The sequence below is a fragment of the Pan troglodytes genome, chromosome 3 (assembly GCF_028858775.2).
Source record: "Pan troglodytes isolate AG18354 chromosome 3, NHGRI_mPanTro3-v2.0_pri, whole genome shotgun sequence".
Lineage (NCBI taxonomy): Eukaryota > Metazoa > Chordata > Mammalia > Primates > Hominidae > Pan > Pan troglodytes.
In genome coordinates this window covers 186,066,329-186,088,539 of record NC_072401.2, presented here as the reverse complement: position 1 = coordinate 186,088,539, position 22,211 = coordinate 186,066,329, and the positions used below count along the sequence as shown (strand labels likewise).

At 46.8% G+C, this 22,211-nt stretch overlaps 1 protein-coding gene and 1 non-coding gene across 22 annotated transcripts in view; one reads left to right on the top strand and one right to left on the bottom strand.

Moving 5' to 3' along the window:
* IRF2 (interferon regulatory factor 2) overlaps positions 1–22,211 on the top strand; it is an 87,044-nt gene that overhangs the window by 27,719 nt on the left and 37,114 nt on the right. For 17 of the 21 annotated variants that reach the window (XM_024356373.3, XM_063809212.1, XM_024356377.3 and 14 more), the window contains one exon: positions 18,056–18,148. The exons of 2 other annotated variants lie outside the window; for them this stretch is intronic. In XM_024356373.3, the coding sequence (XP_024212141.1) occupies positions 18,062–18,148 (87 nt within the window). In that variant the 5' untranslated portion in view covers positions 18,056–18,061. Of the gene's footprint in view, positions 1–12,845; positions 13,113–18,055; positions 18,149–22,211 lie in introns of all 21 variants that reach the window. 2 more of the 21 variants (XM_063809218.1, XM_024356374.3) reach the window with 1 other exon arrangement.
* On the bottom strand, positions 15,117–15,200 carry LOC112209100 (small nucleolar RNA SNORD79). The gene has a single exon (XR_002943769.2). It is a non-coding gene; the product is annotated as a small nucleolar RNA SNORD79 (small nucleolar RNA).

Genomic DNA, 22,211 nt, shown 5'->3' with positions numbered 1-22,211 from the left:
CCCCAGCTCTGGAGTCAGCCATTTCTCCAAGGAGCCCTGATTCCTTTTGGTGGAGGATGGTGTTTGGAAACCAAGATTTGGGCACTGCCTGTGCTCATTGCTGTTGGGGTCTTGCTGTTCCCAGGCCCTTTTAGTGTCAAGGTTAGAGAATATCTGTATTAGTTGCATATATACTTACACATATGCATGCTTTTTTTGTTTGTTTTGAGACGGAGTCTTGCTCTGTCGCCCAGGCTGGAGTGCAATGGCGCGATCTTGGCTCACTGCAAGCTCCACTTCCTGGGTTCAAGCAATTCTCCCTGCCTCAGCCTCCCGAGTAGCTGGGACTACAGGTGCCCATCACCACGCCTGGCTAATTTTTTTTTTTATTTTTAGTAGAGACGGGGTTTCACCGTGTTAGCCGGGGTGGTCTCGATCTCCTGACCTCGTGATCCGTCCGCCTCCTATGCATGCTTTTTTACCTCTGTATTTATTTCTGTGTTTATCGAGATATATGAAAAAGCACAAATTCAAATCAAGTCCTCCTATTCTAGTGCCACAGCCTGGGTTATTGTAGTTTTCTTTCTTTCTGTATCTGTAACTTCCTTCTCCAGTAGTCAAAAGCCTCACTTCCATTACCCTGGTATATAATATAATTTACTCAGTTGCCTGTGTGTATGTGGTCTTGTGTCCCCACGGTTGCCCCACCACAATGACGATGCCCTCCTCACCTCCCTGCTCTGGCTCCCAGCCCCTGCACAGGGCTGTGGTCTCCCTTCTGTGTCTATCCTCACTGCCCACATGGGCTTTTGTATTCTGTGTGCCAGGTGGCTGCTGCCCCAGCCACCCTAACAGGTGCTCTCTTTCTGCCAATACCTACCCTGGCTGCACCTGCCCCTCTACCCCTAGTGTCTACTCTATTAGTTTCCTCTGGCTGCCATAACAAATTACCACAAACTGGGAAGCATGAAACAACAGAAATTTATTCCCTCACAGTTTTGAAGGCCAAAAGTTGGCAATTAAGGTATGGACAGGGTTGGTTCCTATTGGGGACCCTGAGCGGGAATCTGCACCATGCCTCTCTCCTACCTTCTGGTGGCTGCTAGCAATCCTTGGCTTTCTTTGGCTTATGGAGGAGTCACTCTAATGCCTGCCTCTGTCTTCATACAACATTCTCCTTTCTTCTATGTGTGTCTGTGTCCAAGTTTCCCTCTTCTTAAAAGGACACCAGTCATATTGGATTTAGGGCCCATTCTAATCTGGTATGACCTCGTTTAACTTGATTATATCTGCGCACACTCCATATGCAGAAAAGGTCACATTCACAGGCTCCAGGTGGACACGAATGTTGGGGGGCCACTGTTCAACCCAGTACATCTTCTTTGCTGCGTTGCACCAAATGGGCTTTTGGAGTAAATCATTCATAAAGGAAGGGTGGAGGAAGGAAGGGAAGAAGGAAACTCAGTTGTTTTGAGAAGAATGTTCTCTATTACTGTATTGTTCTTCTTCTTCTTCTTTTTTTTTTTTGTGATGGAGTCTCACTCTGTCGCCCAGGCTGGAGTGCAGTGGCATGATCTCAATTCACTGTAACCTCTGCCTCCAGGGTTCAAGCGATTCTCCTGACTCAGCCTCTTGAGTAGCTGAGATTACAGGCACGCACCACCATGCCCAGCTAATTTATATATATTTTAGTAGAGATGGGCTTTCACCATGTTGACGAGGCTGGTGTCGATCTCTTGAGCTCACGTAATCCGCCTGCCTTGGCCTCCCAAAGCGCTGGGATTACAGGTGTGAGCCACTGTGCCTGGCCTATTGTTCTTATTTTCTCATCTAAAATTAGGGCACCCTGCTGACATCAGGACAGTCTTGGAAAACTCAGGACTTAAGAGTGAGCACAGGATGGCACTTACTGTGATGACACTGGGCTGTTCAGGAAACACGTTCACCTTCTGTTCTGTGCCAACCCGGGGTTGGGGCACACCCCCGCCCCCCAGAGGCCCAGTTCCAGGTCAAACAACTGTCTCTTGGTGCATGTTGTCAGCCCGGCGCATGCTCTGAGTTCTGTAAGGGTGAGTGAACGGGGAACTCTGACTGTCATTGGTGCTGTGGGGGAAGAGAGCAGCGTGTCAGCACGTGGACTCAGCTGGGGACTCATGGGGAAGCCACCACGGTACGGCAGGGCCTGGAAGTTTGCGCGTGGTCCTTGATTGCCCTGATGGTTAAAACCGCCTGCTCCCCGACTTTTTTCACATTATGCTCTGTGCATTCCTGCACAAATTAAATATTCTAGACAGTAGTTCTCCCTTATCTGTGGTTTTGCTTTTAGTGGTTACAGTTATCCATGGTCAACTGAGGTCTGAAAATATTAAATGGGAAATTCCAGAAATAAACAATTCATAAGTTTTAAATTGTGCACTGTTGCAAGTAGCATGATGGAATGTAACATCCCACCTCTTCCTGCCCAGGACATAAATCATCCCTTTGTTGAGATGAGGGAATCTGCTGTAGTCCCAATACTCTATTATTTGACTCTATTACATTTTCTTTAAACATCTTCCCACTGTCTGGTATTTGGGTTAGTTTTGCTATATAAATAATGCTCTTTGAACAATATTGACCATAAATTTGTGTCTGCAGAAACTATTATTTGTTAAATATCAACTATTGATGGATCAGGTACTAGGCTAGGCATGTTACACATCTTATTTAATCCTTACCGCAAACCGTGCGGAAGTTATCCCATTTTACAGAGGAGAAAACTGAGGCATAGGGTCTTGGGTTCTGTTACCTTCTGCGTTTGGTTCCTGAAGCAGTGCCCTGGGAAGTGGCTATAGTTGCCGGATGGAGACCTGAATGGCTTCTACAGTTGTGGAGATGGTGACCAGCACCAGGGGATTTCTGAATTTTTGGGGCGATGGCTTGTTGATTTCTCATTTAAGGTCTCATTTTTGTCACTATACTGTATATGAGATAAGGTCCCTCTCCTCATCTCATATACAGTATAGTGATAAAAAAGCGTCACTAGCCAGGGCTGGCTCCTGCCCACTTGTCATGGATATGGGAGTCGCCGAGGTCTTCCCTGGTCTCTGCCCTGCCCTTAGGGGGCTGTGCTGTCCTGGAGTCATGTGGCTGTCAGACCTCGGGTGTCATCCTGAGTCCTGCATTGCAGCTGCCATCCTACTCCATGATGAATAAGGGTAGGCCTATGAAGGGCCTAATCACTTATTAGGAATTTGCATGTTGCCAAATTAATGAGCTAAGGGTCAGACATGATTGATCACCATTAATACCCAAACCATTTCCTAGGGCTGTCATCTCAGCAGAAGTTGTGGTCATAGATGAGCTTACACTGGCTAGGGAAAGCTTTCTGGGATGGGTGGATTTAAAACTGTCTCCTGGATTTCTCAAAGAACTAAAAATAGAACTGCTATTCAACCCAGCAATTCCATTACTGGGTATATACTGAAAGGAAAAGAAATCATTCTAGCAAAAGATACCTGTACTTTTATGTTTATTGCAACATTATTCACAATAGCAAAGATATGGACTTAACCTAGGTCCTCATCAGCAGTGGACTGGATAAAGAAAATATGGTATATATACACTATGGAATACTATGCAGCCATAAAAACAATGAAATCATTCACAATAAGAAGCATGGAGCTGGAGGTCATTATCTTAAATGAATTAACACAGAATCAGAAAACCAAATACTACCACATGTTCTCACTTATAAGACGGAGCTAAACACTGAGTACACATGGACATGAGGATGGGAACAAGAAACAGTGAGGATTCCAGAAGGGGAGAGAGAGGAAGTAGGGCAAGGGTTGAAAAACTACCTATTGGGTACTATGTTCACTACTTGGACAGCAGGATCATTAGGAGCCCAAACCCCAGTATCATTGCAATATACCCATGTAACAAACCTGCACAGGTACCCCCTGAATTTAAAACTGAAAGCAAAAACAAAAACAACCTGTAATCCCAGCACTTTGAGAAGCTGAGGTGGGTGGATCAGCTGAGGTCAGGAGTTTGAGACCAGCCTGGCCAACATGGTGAAACCCCATCTCTACTGAAAATGCAAAAATTCACTGGGCAAGGTGGCACGTGCCTGTAATCCCAGCTACACAGGAGGCTGAGGCAGGAGAATCGCTTGAACCTGGGAGGCGGAGGGTGCAGTGAGCAGAGATCGTGCCATTGCACTCCAGCCTGGGTGACAAGAGTGAGACTCTGTCTCAAGCAAAACAAAACAACCCCTCCCACCCCGCTGCCCCCACCACCCCCACCCCCACCCCCACCCCCACAAAGTTATCTTCTGAAGACCAAGAGAGAAGTACTTGGTATCAAGTGGTAAAAAACAAACAGGGCTGAGAGATTTAAGTAGGTTGGAGAAAGGAGTTTTGGGGCACAGGGTTTTTGTACTTCTTAGAGGTCCTGATACTAAAAATGAGGTCATTTTTAGAGTGGGAAGCAAAACGGCCCCATAACGAAGTGTTTGCTCTTCATATGCGCTGAAATGGCAGGAGGTGGAAATTGACAAATATTGAGGATTCTTACTACTTCACTGGTTTTCAGCACCTTAAATAAATGTTAATGTGAAATTAACATTAAGATAGTAGCGCGTTTGCCTTCTATGGGACTTACTTGTGCTTCTGAAATAGTTCTTCAGGTTAATCAGTTATGGGCTGGGCAGGGCACACTTTCCTCCCCTTCTGCCTTCAAAAGACCCTGGAAGCACCCAGGTGGCCCTGCTTTATGGCAGAAGCAGCAACTAAAATGAAACAACTGATTCATCTGCATCCAGGTGATGCAAAGCCAGGAAAAAGCCCCTCTGGTTCTCTCTTGTTTCCTTAAAGAGAGCATGGAGGTGAAGGGGTGGAGAGAGGGTGAGTATCTTTATTTTGGAGTATGGGAGTGTTTTCCTAGTCCGGACTACAAAAGGAAAGCTCGGGTTGGCCAGGAAACGCAGCATGTTTTGTTGATGCCCACTCGCTGGGAAAGTATTAAATGGGGCAGGAAGTGTGACTTTGGAAGGGGTTGCAAAAAGGAGGCTGGGAAACTGCTTCCTGTGCACCCGGGCCAGCTCAGGAGCTGGAACGATGCTTGGCAGGCTGTGGGGATCTTGCTGCCCTGGCTGTGTCCCCTTCCACACAGGCTCCCAGTGCAGATGCCAGGTCAGATGGAGGTGTGGGGCCCTCTCTACCTCTTGATGTGAACCCCAGTTTGGCCTGCCTGTGCGAGCCTCATATCCAAAGGCTAAGTAAGGGCCTAAGACTCCAGTTCAAATATGAGTTTTACCACTCAGCAGCTCTGTGACCTTGGGAAGTTACTTAACCTTACATGCCTCAGTTTCTTCATCTGTAAAATGGGGACCACAGTAGTACCCACGTTCTTGGGATGCTGTGAATCAGGTGAGCTTATCCTCTTAAGGTGCTTAGAACTTGCCTAACACTGCTAAGCGCTTAATACTCCTAGCAATTGTTAATACCCTCATGGTGGAGGATATTGACAACATCCTGATAAGTGGGACACTCCCTGCTGACCAGCTGGTATCATTTTCAAGGGTTTGCAGGTCTAGATCTGGATCAGGCAGTTACTCACAGAAAAGCTCCCTTGCTTACCAACAGGCTGTGTTCCAAAGGTGATTAAGTTTGCAGAGTGTGCATCAGGCTTTTTAAAACTAAGCTTTTCCCAAAACAAAGCTGTTTCAGTAGCAGGAACACTACAGGGGTGTCACGAGCAGGTATTTTCTTTCCACCAGACACCTGACCACTCACTGTGATTTGGAAAGATTAGAACCGGCCTGGAAACGATGTTTCCATCTTTGATGACAAAGCTTTCCTCATTCATGGTAGCCACATTTCAGGTATTCAGGAGCCACCTTGTTGACTGCCCTGATAAATAACAAGTTAATTGTTGCAAAACGTCTACTGGATAGTGCTGGTCTACATTCATTGGGTGTTTGCTGGGTGCAGAGTACCAGGCCTATTTAGGCCTAAGGAGCATTGGTCTCAGTGGATTATAGCACATCACAATGAACCGGTGACCTTAGGGCAGTGTAAGATGCGTGCTAACTCACTGTTAGAGGCAGTGAGTTTTATGACTTCAAGGGAAGGGGGCATGTATGTGTCTTGTGTTGGCCAGGCCAAGTATTGTGGAAAAGAGACATTTGAACAGTCTTTCAAGGTATGGCGAGACGTTTCCAGGCTGGGCCTTTCTCCTGAGCTCCAGCCTCGCACAGCTCATAGCCCAGCCATCACCTCTTTTTGGGTATCCCAAAGATCTCCAACCCTGTAGGCCCCAAACCACTCTCAGTATCTCTCCTCAAACATCCCACATCTTCTGTTGCAGAGTGGCACTCCCACCCATCTAGTCTAAGAAAGGGAAAAAGGTCACACCCAAGTGAGTATGAAGAGGGAGGCGAGGTAGACATTCAGAAAGAAGAGCCTCGCAGATCTCTTTTCTCTGTGAAGCTGGAGGCAGGGAGGGATCTGAAATTGCACCTGTGGAAAATGGGAACAGGACCTGGGGAGAAGAAAGCAAAAAAGATCTGCAGAGGCAGAGACTCTGAGAGCTCAGATGAGGCAATCAGCCGCCCATCTGCTGCGAGGTTCTCCAGCCTCTCACAAATGTTTGCAGTGTGAGCAAACAAGACGGAGGCATGAAGGCCCATTTGTAGTGGGAAAGTGGCCAGGCCACTGTGTGGGAAGGAGAATGGGGCCGGGGAATGGGCATTCTAGGGAGAAGGGCAGGAGGCCTCTGGAGCTGGAATCCCATGTTAACGTTGCTGCCCATGTTAATATATAAGCCTACATAGTCTTGTACTCTCACCCAGCAGACACGCAGTAAGTATAGGCCTCCACTGTGTGGAATGTGGAAGTGGATTGAAGGGAGGGTGGCCAGGACAGGGACGCTGCAGCAGCTCGGGGCAGAGCGGAGAGCCCCTGAACAGGCTGCAGCGGGAGCATGGAAGGAGGCCGTGGGTAATGGGGATGGTCCGACGGATGGAGACTGCACCCCTTGGTGGCTGACACGGCAATGGGTGGGAGGGCCAGGGAAGTGGCTACTGAGCCAGGGAAAGTCAAGAAAGTGTCAGCAGAGAGGTCTAGCTGCTTTCCCATTCGTGTTCTTGCACTGTGTTTCTTACATCTGCCTAGGGAACTGCCCTTTGAGAGTTTGTGGGGACCTTTCTCAGAAAAGTACACATCTGGGTGAATGTTAACACACTGCATGTATTTTTAAGGCTTCATCTCTGGATGAAGATCTGCTGTTCTTGTTAGGCTGCATTGAGAACTGTTTTCTAGAGTGACCGCTGGGTCATCTGCAGAACCAAGAACCAGTGATAGACAGGTGACTTTTGTGCACACACACATAGGGGCCCCAAGTCAGTTTGCTCGATTATGGTTCTGATGCAGCACACATTTCAGGTACCAGAGGAGTCTGTGGTCAGAGACAAGGTAAATTTTATAAAGCAGCTGTGGGAATAGCTTCCGAAAGGATATAGAAAATGTGCCTAATAGGAAAATTGTGCATAGAATGGCAAGTATGTAAAACTGTAATCTGGATGATTTTCAGCCTGGAAAACTAGTTTTGTGGTATTTAAAAGCATTTTAGACTTTTGATTTCATATACGTTTCTATTCCATTAATGATGAAATCTATTCACCACTGGCCTCCTGTTTTCCCATGACTCAACTGGAGATGTTTATTAAACATCTAGAATCTGGAAGTCCATTGGGTTAATGGATACTAAATAACAGTGATTTTCATACTTAATTGCTTATCAAAATTATTCTAGGATAAAAAAAAAATTCCCGGTTCTTATTAGAGTGGGGCCAGGGACCTTTTTTTTTTTTAAGTACCCCCGCTCCGCCCCGCTTTTTTTTTTTTTTTTTTTTTTTTAAGTTTTAAGGTAATAGCATTGTAAGGCAGTTTTGGGATAGTGGCATGAACAGAACAGAAAAGAATAAAGGTGGGTTATGATGTATTTGGAGTAGCAGTCCTGCCTCATCATTCATCCTGAAAAATCTACGTAGTAGGAGAATTGGTGGTTGAATTGCTTAAAACCTTATGAGGAAGACTGGCTGGAGACTCCCATTCTTAAATGAACCTATGACTTTCTAAAGTTCAACAAAACTTATAAAAATCAGTTTTGCATTGGTGCAGATAATATGTACACTGAGAGGCATGGTTTTTTCCGTATCTAGCCCTCCATCCAAACGTTAAACGTCTTTCTGATTTCAGGACTGGCAATGGCTGACTTCAGCCGTCAGGGTCCCATGAGAGTCTGGAGAGTGATTTGAATGTCGCAGGCAGAGCAGGAGGAAGCATGGCCGCATAGGAAGGTCTCAGGCCACCTCTCTCATATAGGGGGTCCTGTTATCTTTGCTCCGAACATACTATTTTCATGCCATGAAGTTCTTGTACATTTTATTTCTACCTCTTAGCAGTCAGTACAGCTCTTAGGATCTGCTTCTCCTTGTTTCCCTGTTTCTACAAAAATGTTAAAAATATTAGGCCAGGCGCGGGGCTCACGCCTGTAATCCCAGGACTCTGGGAGGCCAAGGCAGGCGAGTCACATATCGTCTTCTGCACTCTACTTCTCACAGTGCCCCCTCCCTCTCTCTGCCGTCCACATGCTTGCACACACCCGCACACACACCGTCGGGAGGCAGTCCAGCCTAGTGCAATGTTTTTATACCCCTTCAACCCCAGGACCAGTATAATATAATGTGACATTAAATGGAAGCAAACGTTTCATAAAACAATGCTTACCTCACTTTGTTCGGGGTGCTCCCTCATTTTCCATTCCATCATTGTAAATTAAAATTAAGTTAAAAGTGCTGATCTTAATGCAACAAATGATCCCACGACCCTCTGGTGGGTTGTTAGCAGAGACTTGCAAAACACAGGTCTAGAGGTTTCTGGCATATTCTTTGGAGTCGGATGTAGATTTGAATGTTTGCTTTACCACTTAATGGCTGTAAGTGGAGCTTTGTAAGTAGCTTCATTTCCTCATCTGTAGAACGGAGAGTAGCTACTCTGCCTCATGTGGCTTGTTGGAAGATTAAGTGAAATAACGCATGAAAGGCATTTGGGCTGAGGGTCAGGCTCTAGTTAGGGCTGGAATGGTATTGATGGGGATGATGATGATGATGTTCAACTTCTAACTCCAGCTTTCAATTTACATAACTTTCATGGAAATTCTTACTTTTGCTGAAAAAGCACACAGAAGTCGTTGTGAGGAACTTGCAAGAGGAACATGCATTTGGGAAAAGACTATTGTGTGCCCAGGAAAAATTACTACTAAACACTGCTGTTAGATTCCTATACGCGTGTCATCGTGTGTGTGTGTGTGTTTTTTTTTTTTTGTACATTCCAATAGCCACTGTCCTGACCCAGAGCAGTAGTTCTAGCTCACCTCCTTCCCTCCATTTGGCTCTGTATAGAGTGCTGCATGACTCGTGAAACTGAAGCATGGCTTTTCCCAAGTCGTGCACTCAGAAGTCATTATAGCAGCCTGCGTAAACAAGCTCAGACTCTAGCTGGGCATCTGAGACCCTCCTGAGGTTCAAGTCCTGCCTCCTCATCTAGAGGCGTGGATGACTTAGACATTTTCTTTTCTTTCTTATTTCTTCTTCTTATTTTTTGTGGGGGCTGCCTTTTTGGCTATGCTTTTCCTATCTCTAAAATGATGATAATAGGCTGGGCACGGTGACTTATGCCTCTAACCTTAGCAGTTTGGGAGGTTGAAGTAGGAGGATCGCTTGAGGCCAGGAGTTCAAACCAACCCAGGCAACATAGGTAGTGAAACCCCTGTTTCTACAAAAATATTTTTAAAAATTAGGCCAGGCGCGGTGGCTCATGCCTGTAATCCCAGGACTTTGGGAGGCCAAAGCAGGTGGATCATCAGGTCAAGAGTTCAAGACCAGCCTGACCAACATGGTGAAACCCCGTCTCGACTAAAAATACAAAAAAATTAGCTGGGCGTGGTGGCGCATGCCTGTAATCTCAGCTACTCAGGAGACTGAGGCAGGAGAATTGCTTGAACCCGGGAGGCAGAGGTTGCAGTGAGCCGAGATTGCACGACTATACTCTAGCCTGGGTGACAGAGCGAGACTCCATCTCAAAAAAACCGAAAAACAAAAAATTAGCTGGGTGTAGTGGATGCACCTGTAGTCCTGGGTACTTGAGAGGCTGAGGTGAGAGGCTCTCTTGAACCCAGGAAGTCAGGACTGTAGTGAGCTAGGATTGCACCACTGCACTCTAGTCTGGGTGACAGAGTGAGACCTGTCTCAAAAATAAAATGAAAAAATAAAATGGGGATACTAGTATTTAACTGGTTAGAGCTGTTATGAGAGTTAAAGATGATTGATGTGAAATACCCAGTGCTTGCTTCTCACACACCAGTGACTCTTATGAAGACACCCATGTTGGTGCATAAGACAGTTGCTCTGCTCACATCAGCAAACACATCTTCAGTCCTGCTTTGGCCGCCGATACCAACCTTTTACCTCCCCTGGCTTGCCTGCCACCTTCTCCCTGCCTAGACAGCACCTCCCCATCCATTAAGGTCTTCCTTTACCATAAAGCTTTCCTTTGCCATAAAGCTTTCTCTTACAAGCCCATTTAACAATGATTTATGTATTCCTTATGAACTACCTAACTTAGTTGGCAATTAATAATACACTACCTTCTGATCTTTATTGCATAGTCTTTTATTATTATAATTATAGGATTATTAGTTAGCTTTATGTGATTTATCTTTCACATCCTCAGTTAACTTATTTGTTCCTTGAGGGTAGTGATCATGTCTTACCGTCTTTGAATCCCCCACAGCACTCAGCACAGTTCCTTGTAACAATGTGTGTTTAATGAATTTTTGCTGATCCATTGGGTGACTGGGTAATAAGAAAAGGCGTTCCATGGCCGGGCACAGTGGCTCACGCCTGTAATCCCAGCACTTTGGGAGGCCAAAGTGGGCAGATCACGAGGTCAAGAGATTGAGATCATCCTGGCCAACATGATGAAACCCTGTCTCTACTGAAAATACAAAAATTAGCTGGGCATGGTGGCGGGCACCTGTAGTCCCAGCTACTCTGGAGGCTGAGGCAGGAGAATTGCTTGAACCTGGGAGGCAGAGGTTGCAGTGAGTCGAGTTCGAGCCACTGCACTCCAGCCCAACGACAGAGCGAGACTCTGTCTCAAAAAAAAAAAGAAAAAAGAAAAAGAAAAAGAAAAAAGAAAAGCTCCAGAGATAATATGAATCCTAGGGTAATGTTATGTTCCTCAAGATTTGATTTATATTTACTTTTGGTAGTTCCAGGTCATTTTCATTTGATCAGGGATTGAGATGATTCAAAGCTGGGCTTCAGCCTTTGATATTAGTTTATTTCTACTTAGTTGTATTACTTACAAAGCTTGTGAGGGTGTTTCCAGGAACCCCTTTTCCTAGCTGGGTCCTGATCTTCAATTTTTGTCTCCTCAGTCACCTGAGTGTGTCAAAAGCTCTGCTTTCAAAGCCCCACAGCCTCCTCTTCAGAAAGGAGCAGCTGTCCCTGCACTAGGATGACAGCAGCCCTAAATGTCAGGTTCACCTTCCTGGGTTTCTTTTTCTCCTAGATCTTGCCCCCCTAATTTTTAACTACCTTGTTAGCTCTCTGATGCATTTAAATGGATTTTAAAAATATATTTTGCCCATGTTTCTTAGTTATTCAGCCTGAGAGTCAGGTCTGAATTACCTACTGTACCATTACCAGAAGCACCACCCCCCTCTCAGCTAAGGAATTTATTACCTTAAATCCAGCAGGCACATTTAGAAGTCTCTGGAACAGAGAATTAACATGATTGAATGGTATTTTAGGAAGATGACTGTCAGTGGTTTGCAAGACGGAGAGGAGTTTGGAAAGTCTCAGTAAGTAGAACAATTGAGAGGTCTTCATAAGTCAGTGCTTTCTAAAGTACGATGAAGGCAGAGGTTAGAGTGGATAAGCCTGGGTGTTTCACGTTAGATAGGCCTGAATTTAAATGAGAGTCTTGGCTCTCCACTTACTAGCAGGTAATAAAGGATAATAAAGTCCCTATGTCCTAGGCTTGTAAGGGTTAAATGGCAAAACTTGTAGAAAACCCTAGGTTTTTTATTTTTTATTTTTAGAGAGGGGCTGTCTTTCTGCCACCCAGGCTGGAATGCAGTGGTGTGATCATGGCTCACTGCAGCCTCGAACTCCTGGCTTCAAGTGATTGTCCCACCTCAGCCTCCCAAGGAGCTGAAAAGACAGGTGTGTCCCACCACACCTAGCAAGAAAACCCTAGTTTTAATGCCCAGCACATAGTAGGTGCTCTGTAAATGGTAACCGTTGCTCTTACTATTCCAAGAACCAAAATTCAGTTATTTGGGTGAAAATTCAACCTCACTGTTAATAGCACTAATCATGGATAGTACTGTCAACTTCATGGGGGATCATTCGTGACTTACGAATCACAATGAATAGCTTGCATGCCTTATATAGCAGGCTTGGCACCAGTGATATTCTCAGTACCCACCATGGGCTGAATTGACTTATGGCCAGATGCCACAGTTTTGAAGCCAGTCCCAGCCTCAAATCTCAAAGGTGTAAAGGTAGATGATTTTACAAAGTGCCTTTCGTCAGGCTCCAGGGTAGATGCTTCAACTCTTTTACTTACTTTGAAGTACAGGTTGCTCATATATTAGGTTTGCAGAACCATAAAATGTTAGCATTTTACTTCTAAAAACAACCTGATGTGCAAGAAGAGAAGCTTACAGAAAAAAAACCCTCAGATTATGATTCATCGTATCATGGATAACCCCAGGAATCATCTGTTTAAAACGTCCCATTTTTCTAGATGATCAAAGTGTGGACCAGGAAGATGGAGGGATTAGCCCAAGGACACACACCAGCAATGGCAGAGTCAAGGCTGCGACAGAACTGTCCTGATTTCTGTGCATTAAACATAGCCACTCTGTGTCATCTCCACTGAGTTACCTGCCTTCTCTAACTCTGTTCGAGGTTCATGTGGCCTGGCTGTTAGCGCCTGTGGGAGGCTTGCCTTACAGAAAGACCAGCGTGTCACCTTGACTTTCGATAATGGAAGCTAGACGATACATACCGAGTAAGCATCTTTCTTTCCAGTCCTCAGTCCTTTGACCCTCTGTGCCTGTCATCTCAGTCTTTTAATCTCCGGAACCATAATTAATCTATTTTTAGTGTCCAACTAAATGATCCATTTCTGGTGCTAGGCTTGAGGTAGATTCTGCCTTTGCTGTTTTTCACAGAAGTAAAGATGTATGCTCACCCTCGGCTAGTCATGAGACACCTATGTAAAATGGCAAACTTTGTACCGTGTCGCGTGGCAAGCGCACTGGTTATGCACTACCTGCCCAGGGCGTGGGAGATGGGTCAGGGGAGAAAAATCAAGTCACAAAGGAGAAGGGCCTTCATGTAACTGGGTTAGCTTTTCATTGAGTCTCATTGGAGATGTCCTAGCTACAAACAAACCAACCAACCAACCCAAACAAACAAAACCTGAAATAAGTGTAGCCCTTTTTAAGTTTATTTTTTACTCTGATGAAATACTTGTTCGATTTTTTGCTTTTTCTAAAAGTTACCTATAATTAGTAACAGTCCTGATTGAAGATTATGAACTTTTCTAATAAGTTTGCGGTTTGGCTGAGCTGCATCCTTACTAGACAGGCACATTGCGTAAGTGAGGAATGCACCCAGCTGGTGGATGACAAGCCCGGCACGCCGACCAGCGGAGGAGTCTATCAGAATGGCCAAAATGACCACACAGCAGGAGCATGGGAGAGCCAGGCCATTGAGCATGAACAATAAGGGGCTCTAGAGCTTTGCTTCTCAGAGTGTGACCCAAGGACCTAGGGGCTTGTCAGAGATGCAGACCACAGCGGTCGCCTGGAATCCACTGACTTGGGATTCCTGTGCACGTTCAAGTTGGCGAAGCGCTGGATTTCAGGATTTCACAGTCAGCTCTTCCCTTTACGTTGGCCAAACTGACCCTATCATTCTTTTGCTAAAATCCTTCGGTTTCCTCTTCAGTCTTAGATCGTGGTCATGACCAAAATCCTAGGCATGGTCTTCTGGGTGAGCCGGGTCTCTGGGCCCTCCCTGTCACTGACTGCCGTCCACAGGGGCCACCTTGCCTCAGGGCCTTTGCAGCTCTCCCTTCTCTGTTAGTTGTTCAGGGCTGCCATAACAGACGGCTTTCACACAACAGAAATGTATTCCATCACAATTCTGGAGGCCAGAAGTCTCAGATCAAGGAATCAGTAGGGCCCTGCTCTGCCTCAAGGGTCTTGGGGAGAATCCTTCCTTGCCTCTTCCAGCTTCTGGTGGCTCCAGGCATCGTTGGCTGCAGCAGCCTCACCGCAGTCTCTGCCTTTGGCTTCACATGCCCATCCTCCCTCTGTGTCTGTGTCTTCACGCGGCATTCTTCTGTGTGTCTGTGTCCACACTTCCCTCCTCTTATAAGGACATCGGGTTCCTGCGAGCTACTGGTCACAATATTTTGTCAGCTGATCATTGTATAACCTTGTCTTATGTGTTTCTGTTTGAAGACACCCTCTGTAATATTTATTGTTGATTGATTAGCATTGAACTCACAGCACTATAATGCATGCCTGAGCAAAGCTTATCTAATATACGTATTTTCCCTGTAAGGCGCATCATAGCCTTCTGGTTCTTAGGAACCCGGGAAGGCACTTCAGCACAATGCCTGGGGGCCATTTTAAACAGCAAAGTCACCAAAAAAAGCACAACGATGTGAAAAATGTCGCACTCCGTAGCCTGTGAAAAGGACACTTGTTTGCCATAGGAGAGCAAGAGCGGGAAGGCAGAGTGTGGCCTTGTCCAGCCTCAGCTGGGAACACGTGCATCAGATGACTTGAATTCAGCACACGTCCGCGAGTGACCACCAACGCATCTGAGTATTGATTTGGGGGTTGTGGATATGTTTCAGTGAGTAGGCAAATTCACAGATACAGAATCTGCGAACAGTGTGGATCGAATGTGTCTTCACACACAGGCTTTAGTTTTAAAGACAGAAAGTTGGGTTTTTTGTCTTGGTGCTTTGCTTTACCTGACGATTGACTTTTTCGACTACTGTTTCCATTTAAAACTGATCTTCACTGTCTTTCAGAGAGATGCCCGTCTGTGTGAACTTTAAAAGCCATCACTAATATAAGAACGGGAACCACCATGGGCTGGAGGGGGCCACCTGATAGGAACCATACCATATGGCTTTTTGAACTATTTTGGATGTGACCATTGTTTTTTTTTTTCCCCCAACTGGTTATTTGTGAGAAACATAATGGAGGAAATATGATATTCTGAGTACTAGCTGGAGGCAGGGCCACTTCCACACGCCTCTCGTGTTTCCATATTGCTAGGCTCAGGCTCAGCTGCAGCGCCAGGGACCATGCACAGCACTTCTGCACGTCAGGCTGTCAGGAGAACTGGCGTCTGTTGCTCTCTACTCGTGACCACTATACCTACCCCTATCCTGTAACTACTCTTCCCTCGCTCTTCCCTCTATTTTCTTGACCGCTCTGGATTTAGTGGTCTCCAATCTGTGTCTTGAGGTCTTTTCCAGAGGGAAGATCAGGCCGGGCTGGTGGTCACTACCCTGGGGGGCAGAGCTCTTGCAGGGTGAGCCTTTGAGGGGTCACCAGTGCACTTCTCTGTGCACAGCTTTCCCCAGCACTCCCTAGTCTTTTCTGAAACTCTTTATCATCTTCATGGGGCATGGTACCTCCCTTCTTTCCAGTGTCCTGTTAGTTTGGGAGTTCCTAGATGGCAGGGAATGTCATCTTTCCCTGTTCCTGGAGCATCATTCTCAATACATGACCTTTGAATGGGTGGATGAACAAATGAATGAATGGAACAAATGAATGAATGAGACCAAGAGCAGCAGTATCTGCAACTCCTTGTGGCCATTCCGTGTTCTTGTGAAATATCTCTAAGGTTCCCGTTTGTGTCTCAAAGAATGGTGGCTGGAGCCTCCATATGAGTGGAGGAGGCCAACCTCTGGCAGCACCCCACCTAGGCCATCAGAGCCACCTTCAGAGCTGGCCTGGGCCTGGCAGTGAGTGTTTCCTATGTGGAAGGCAACATTTGCGCTTTGTAGGACTAGCAAAAGACCTAGAAGAGGGCGGAGCATGGGAGCTCATGTCTGTAATCTCTGCACTTTGGGAGGTCAAGGTGGGAGGACTGCTTGAGCCCAGGAATTTGAGACCAGCCTGGGCAGCATAGGGAGACCCCAGCTCTACAAAAAATAAAAAAAATTAGCTGGGCGTGGTGGCTCACACCTGTGGTCCCAGCTACTGGGAGGCTGAGGTGGGAAAATCGCTTGAGCCCAGGAGGTTGAGGCTGCAGTGAGCTGTGATCATGTCACTGCACTCCCGTCTGGGTGACAGAGTGAGACCCTGCCTCCAGAAAAAAAAGGTGATGCTCTTCCTATGGTAGAACTTAAATTTGGTTAGGAAAAGAGAGTGGACTATACACAGCGGAGAGGTGTATAGGTAAGGCAAGGGATAAGATGAAAGACTTTACTTAAAACAACTGCCCTAAAGCAATGTTTGGTTTTTCAAAGGAGCAGTGTAAGATCAGTGAGTAACATAGGAGCTGGAGGCAGAGGGACTACTTTAGGCGGGAGTGGTCTGGGAAGCCCTTGTGGAGGAGGAGGCTGAGTCTTAGAGGGCGGATAAGGACCTGCAAGGCCAGGGAATGAAGAGCAGAGGGCACGGGATGAGCACGGAGCAGGAGGTGTCTGCAGCAGTCAGTGGGCCAGACTGCAGGAGGCATACAAGGAAAAGGCTGGGCCAGACTGCAGGAGGCATACGGGCCCAGGGTGAGGCCCAGGGGGTGGGGGTCATGGAAGGATGCTTGTAACTCTGGCATGTTCTGGGCGCAGGGAATAGAGGAGAGAGGAAGTCCATGGCAAGCTGGGAAGGAGAGTTATTGAGACATCAGCCCAAATGCCAATGAATAGAATTTTCAGAGCTCAATTTTGGAGGAAATGAACAAAAGAAGAAAGGGACCAATCAGGATTGAGAAGAGGATTACAGTGTCACACTGTCTGTGAGGTCCTATAGAATGGAGGCTTGCACCTGACCCATCTTTGCTTTTGGAGCCCAGATTAGATGTAAATGCAGGCATAGATAGGGTGAAGATGAGTGGGGGACAGTGTGGAAGGTACTTTGTTAGTGATTCCCCTCTGGATCTATTCCGATGGACCAGGAGAAGTCTATCTTAGAAAGGAATCTGGAAGCAGCAGGGAGGCATTGTGTGGACTGGCGGAGGAAGGGTGGTCAGACTATGAAAATGATTTTCAAAGGGAAAGTAAGTTAAAGGAAAAGGGGGTGGTGTCAGGTCAGCGGGGAGGCTGGCATTGAAGAAAGACACTTGGGTGAGAGACTGCATTCGGGTAAAAGCAAAAGCAAAGGAGATACCTCTGCAGGGTTCCAGGGGCTCTGGAAGTAAAGTCAGGAGGGACGGGTAGTTGGTGGAAAACTTTGGGAAAGCCAAATTAACTGATTCCTTTTGAGCTTTAAATGTTAATATTGGGGGTTGAAAGCGTTTGTATAACCCAGATTCTCAAAAGGAATGGCTTGGCTATCATAATTTTTTCCCACAACTGCTTTGCTCTGCCCACCCCTTGGCTCTTGGAAGGATCATCCCCAAAGGCGTTGGGGCCTCTGAGCAATGGAAGCCTCAAAACACGGCCAGTGTAGTGGGGATAAAGCCTCCCTCTAGGCAAATTCCTGGAGAGGAGTGTGGGTCCTGGTCTCCAATGTCCATAGGACCCTCCCAGCAGAGGGCAGGCCTGGACCATCCTGTGTCCCCACATAGCCCCCTGGCTGGTGCGAGGGCTGGGCTTGCACAGGTGGCACAGCCCCTGAGTACACCAACCCCCCAGCCCCCTGGTTCCCAGCCCCAGGAAAGGAGAGAAGGAAAGGGTCAGGCGGGGTGTAGAACTCTGCAGTGCAGACACCACACTGAGTGGCACCAACGCCTGACGCCGTGTTTCTCTCCCTCAAGGGCACCATGCCGGTGGAAAGGATGCGCATGCGCCCGTGGCTGGAGGAGCAGATAAACTCCAACACGATCCCAGGGCTCAAGTGGCTTAACAAGGTGAGTGGGTCAGGGTGGGTGTATGTGTGAGAGAGGTCCTGGCTGAAACACGCCCATGCGGACTGCTGAAAGTAAAATCGTTTGTATTCAAAATCTTAGGCTTATTCATGACAAAAACCAGCCAACCCAAAATGATCATAAAACATCAAGTTATCATCTCAAAGGCTTTTTTTCTTTTAGAGACAGGGTCTCACTATATGGCCCACGCTGGAGTGCAGTGGTGCAATCATGACTCACTGCAGCCTCGACCTCTTGGGTTCAAGTGATCCTCCCACCTCAGCCTCCAGAGTAGCTGGAACTACAGGTAAACGTCACCACACCTGGCTAATTTTTGTATTTTTTTGTAGAGCTGGGATCTCGCCATGTTGCCCAGGCTGGTCTTGAACTCCTGGGCTGAAGTGATCCTCCCACCTCAGCCTCCCAAAGTGTGGGGATTACAGGCATGAGCCACTGAACCCGGTCACAAAAGGATTTGTATCCTGTACGACTGTAGCCTCAGCCTGGAGTCTCCAATGTCTGCTCACCTTTGGTGTTTTGGCTGACTGCCTCTCGAAAGCTCCTTGCTTTTTTTGGAAAGCTCCTTGCTTCTTTGAGGATTCTTACCCTCTTCCTTCTCCAAATTCCTTTTTTTTGCTTCTCCTGGCCTTTTAGGACTAGAGGACATGGAAACTCCAGGGTTTTATATTAGGAATGGAGCATTTCCTTTTCCATGTTCTCTGTTTAAAGAAAGCTTGCTTTTGTCTTTAAAAAAAGCCTTCTTTTTACCTCTGTAATGAAGCCCTAACTGTGTGTCCACCTTTCCTAAGAAAGCAGCCAGTCATTTACAACCTGCCCCTTCCAGGCACAAACACTCCCTTACATTGTTAACCTTAAAACTTTTAATTTAATTGATCCTAGCTATTTGGGGTGAATCAGAAAGAGATAATGTCGGCAAAAATGAAAAACTTCTGGAACTATATAATCTAGAAAAGCAACTAAATATATATCATGCCTTCTTTAAGGAGGCTCAGGAGAGAAGTTCCTCTCCTACCAGAACAGTTCTGAGTAAATGCCTTTTTCCTCTTCTCCACTCCCTCCCCTTTTCTTTTTTAATCTTAAGGACACAATGAATAATTCAGCTGGCCAGGCTTTATCTTTGTATCAGGTACAAGAGCTTAGAGCCAGATTGCAGATTATAGTCTGCTTCCAACAAGGGAACAGGATATTGCAGTATAATTTTTTTTAACTAATATCATTCCTGGCCTTATTGGGTCTTTTCAGATATCTTTCAAATCTTATTTCTTTTTACTATTTTCCTTTTATCCACTTATTTTGATTTTTTTTTTCTTTAGACAAGGTCTCCCTCTGTCACCCAGGCTGGAGTGCAGTGGCGCGACCTCAGCTCACTGTCACCTCTGCCTCTGTGCTCAAGCGAGCCTCCCACCTTTGTCTCCCAAGTAGCTGGGACCACAGGTGCGCTCCTGGATAATTTTTATATTTTTTGTAGAGATGGGGTTTCACTATGTTGCCCAGACTGGTCTGGAACTTCAGGACTCAAGTGCTGCCCGCCTTGGCCTTCCAAAGTGCTGGGATTACAGGCATGAGCCGCAGTGCCCAGCCTGATTTTGAATTTAATGTTACTGTGTTGAATATGTCTGTCTGAGCCTTTCTGAAACAAGGTGAGGCACTAAGTAAATAGAAATGAAGAAACCATCTGCTTATTTCCTGTGACCTGTCCCATATCTCAAGGTCTTACCACAATGTATTTTTCTAGGGTTGCTCTATCTATAGTGTTTTAGATTTACATATGTAATCAGCTTCTTCCAAAGAAACAAACAAGAAATGGAGTTGCTCCTTGGTCAGCTCAGTTAGCAGGGGTGCCGTGGAGGTATAAGGAAGGGGGGTCCAGAGTAAAGGGGAGCTGGACAGCCAGGGTAGCAAATGACACTGAATGAAAGCTGACGTGTACTCAGCACTTACTGTGTGCCAGGCACCCTTCTAAGCAAGGTACGTGCATTAGCTCACGTTCCGCCACCATGGGGTAGGTACAGTTAATATTTTCCATTTTACAGACAAGGAAACCAAGGCACAGAGAGGTTAAGTAAGATTCTGTTTTGAGGAACAAGGTAGCGTTACTGTTTGATGTGGAGTGGGAGAGGAAAGCAAATGCTCCTGTGTTCTAAAGAGAAGCAAGTGGTCTGCTTCTGCTTTTCCTTTTTTAAAAATACCTCCACTAGTTTTGGTTGGCAGGATGCAGTGGAGAACAGACAGTGTCTCACACCTCTCCTGTTGAGCAGGTGCCTGATATGTTGACCGCTGTGATTGGTTTAGACTAACCATTAGTCCCTTCTTGGTGCTGTAGCAGATGGAACTGTGGCTCCCGGAGAAGATATGTCCACATCCTAACCCCCAGAACCTGTGGATGTCACCTCATTTGGAAAAAGGGTTTTTGCAGATATAGTGAAGGACCTTGAGATGAAATCATCCTGGATTTTCTGGGTGGGCCCTGATGCCAATGAGGAGTGTCTTTATAAGAGACAGAAGAGGAGAAGGCACACACAGAGGAGAGGGGCGTGTGGGGACTGAGGCAGAGACTGTAAATAGGCAGCCACAGCCGAGGGACTCCAAGAAGAGGCGAGGAAGGATCCTTCCCAGAGCCTTGGAAAGGAGTGAGCCCTGGCTGGGCGCAGTGGCTCACGCCTGTAATCCCCGCACTTTGGGAGGCTGAGTTGGGCAGATCACCTGAGGTCAGGAGTTTGAGACCAGCCTGGCCAACATGGTGAAACTCCATCTCTACTAAAAACACAAAAATTAGCTTGGTGTGGTGGCAGGTGCCTGTAATCCCAGCTACTTGGGAGGCTGAGGCAAGTGAATCACTTGAACCTGGGAGGTGGAGGTTGCAGTGGTGGAGGTTGCAGTGAGCTGAGATTGCGCCACTGCACTCCAGCCTGGGCGACAGAGCAAGACTCCATCTCAAAAACAAACAAACAAACAAACAAAAAAACCGGAGTGAGCCCTGCAGACACCTTGATTTTGGACTTCTGGCCTTCAGGACTGTGATGGAATACGTTTCTGTTGCTGTGAGCCACCCAGTTCGTGTAATTTTTCACGACAGTCTTGGGAGATTGATGCACCCTCTAAGGGTCACCTCCTTACTGGGACTCTCGGTTGAGATGCCTTTTCTTCCATCTATTTTGTCCATGTTTTTCTGATACAGAACCAGAAGGCAAATGGATTTCCCTTTGTGCAAATGAACACTTGGCCCCTTTCAGGCAGTCCTTACCTGCTGAGCATCACTCATCTGGCTCTTGGCTCGAGAGTTCTCTTCCCGAGGCATGGAAGGAAAGGAGACCTCTGTGTCATCTCACAGGGCTCCTCCGCTACAGCTGGACCTGAGCCAGGCTGATGAAGAAGAGCATGCCCGTGGCTGCCGGCCCGTGCCGCCTCTCAGCACCGCCCTGGCACAGAGGCCAAGGCCTGCACTGTGGCCCCGAGGCCCTGTCAAGCTGCATCCTGCTGAGGCCTAGCCAGAGTGGGCACGTGGCGCTGCTCGTGCACATGGGCACTGCCATCACCGTCACTGCAGGCCTCGGCTGGGGTCAGGATCTCTTCTCTCCATACCTACACTCCCACAGGGCATCTTTTTATAGGTTTCCGCTAACTTAGGCTTGTTGGCATTCATCTGTCCGTATAAATACTTAACTGAGAACCTAATGTTCTTCCCTCCCATTCACAAGCATTCTGCCTGGGAATCCTTGTTTATATTTTGAGTGGTTTGAGGTCATTCCAAAATCTCTTTTGCCACTGAAGATTGTTGTAACTCTTAGAATACACTGTCCACGGGGCTGTGGGACTCACTTCTGCTTCAGTCGGCATTCAGGATGTGTTCATGTTTATCGTGAAGTGCTCCAGGCTGGGAGCCCCATGCACCGGTGCCTTGGCTATCTTCTTCATGTCTGCATGCTCAGGGCCGGGCCTAGTGCCTGGTAAGTGGGAGGCCCTCTGTCAAAATTGTTCTGGGAATACACAGATGAATGTCATGGACTTGAAGGGGAGCAACATTGGTGGTGTTTTTATTCTGTTA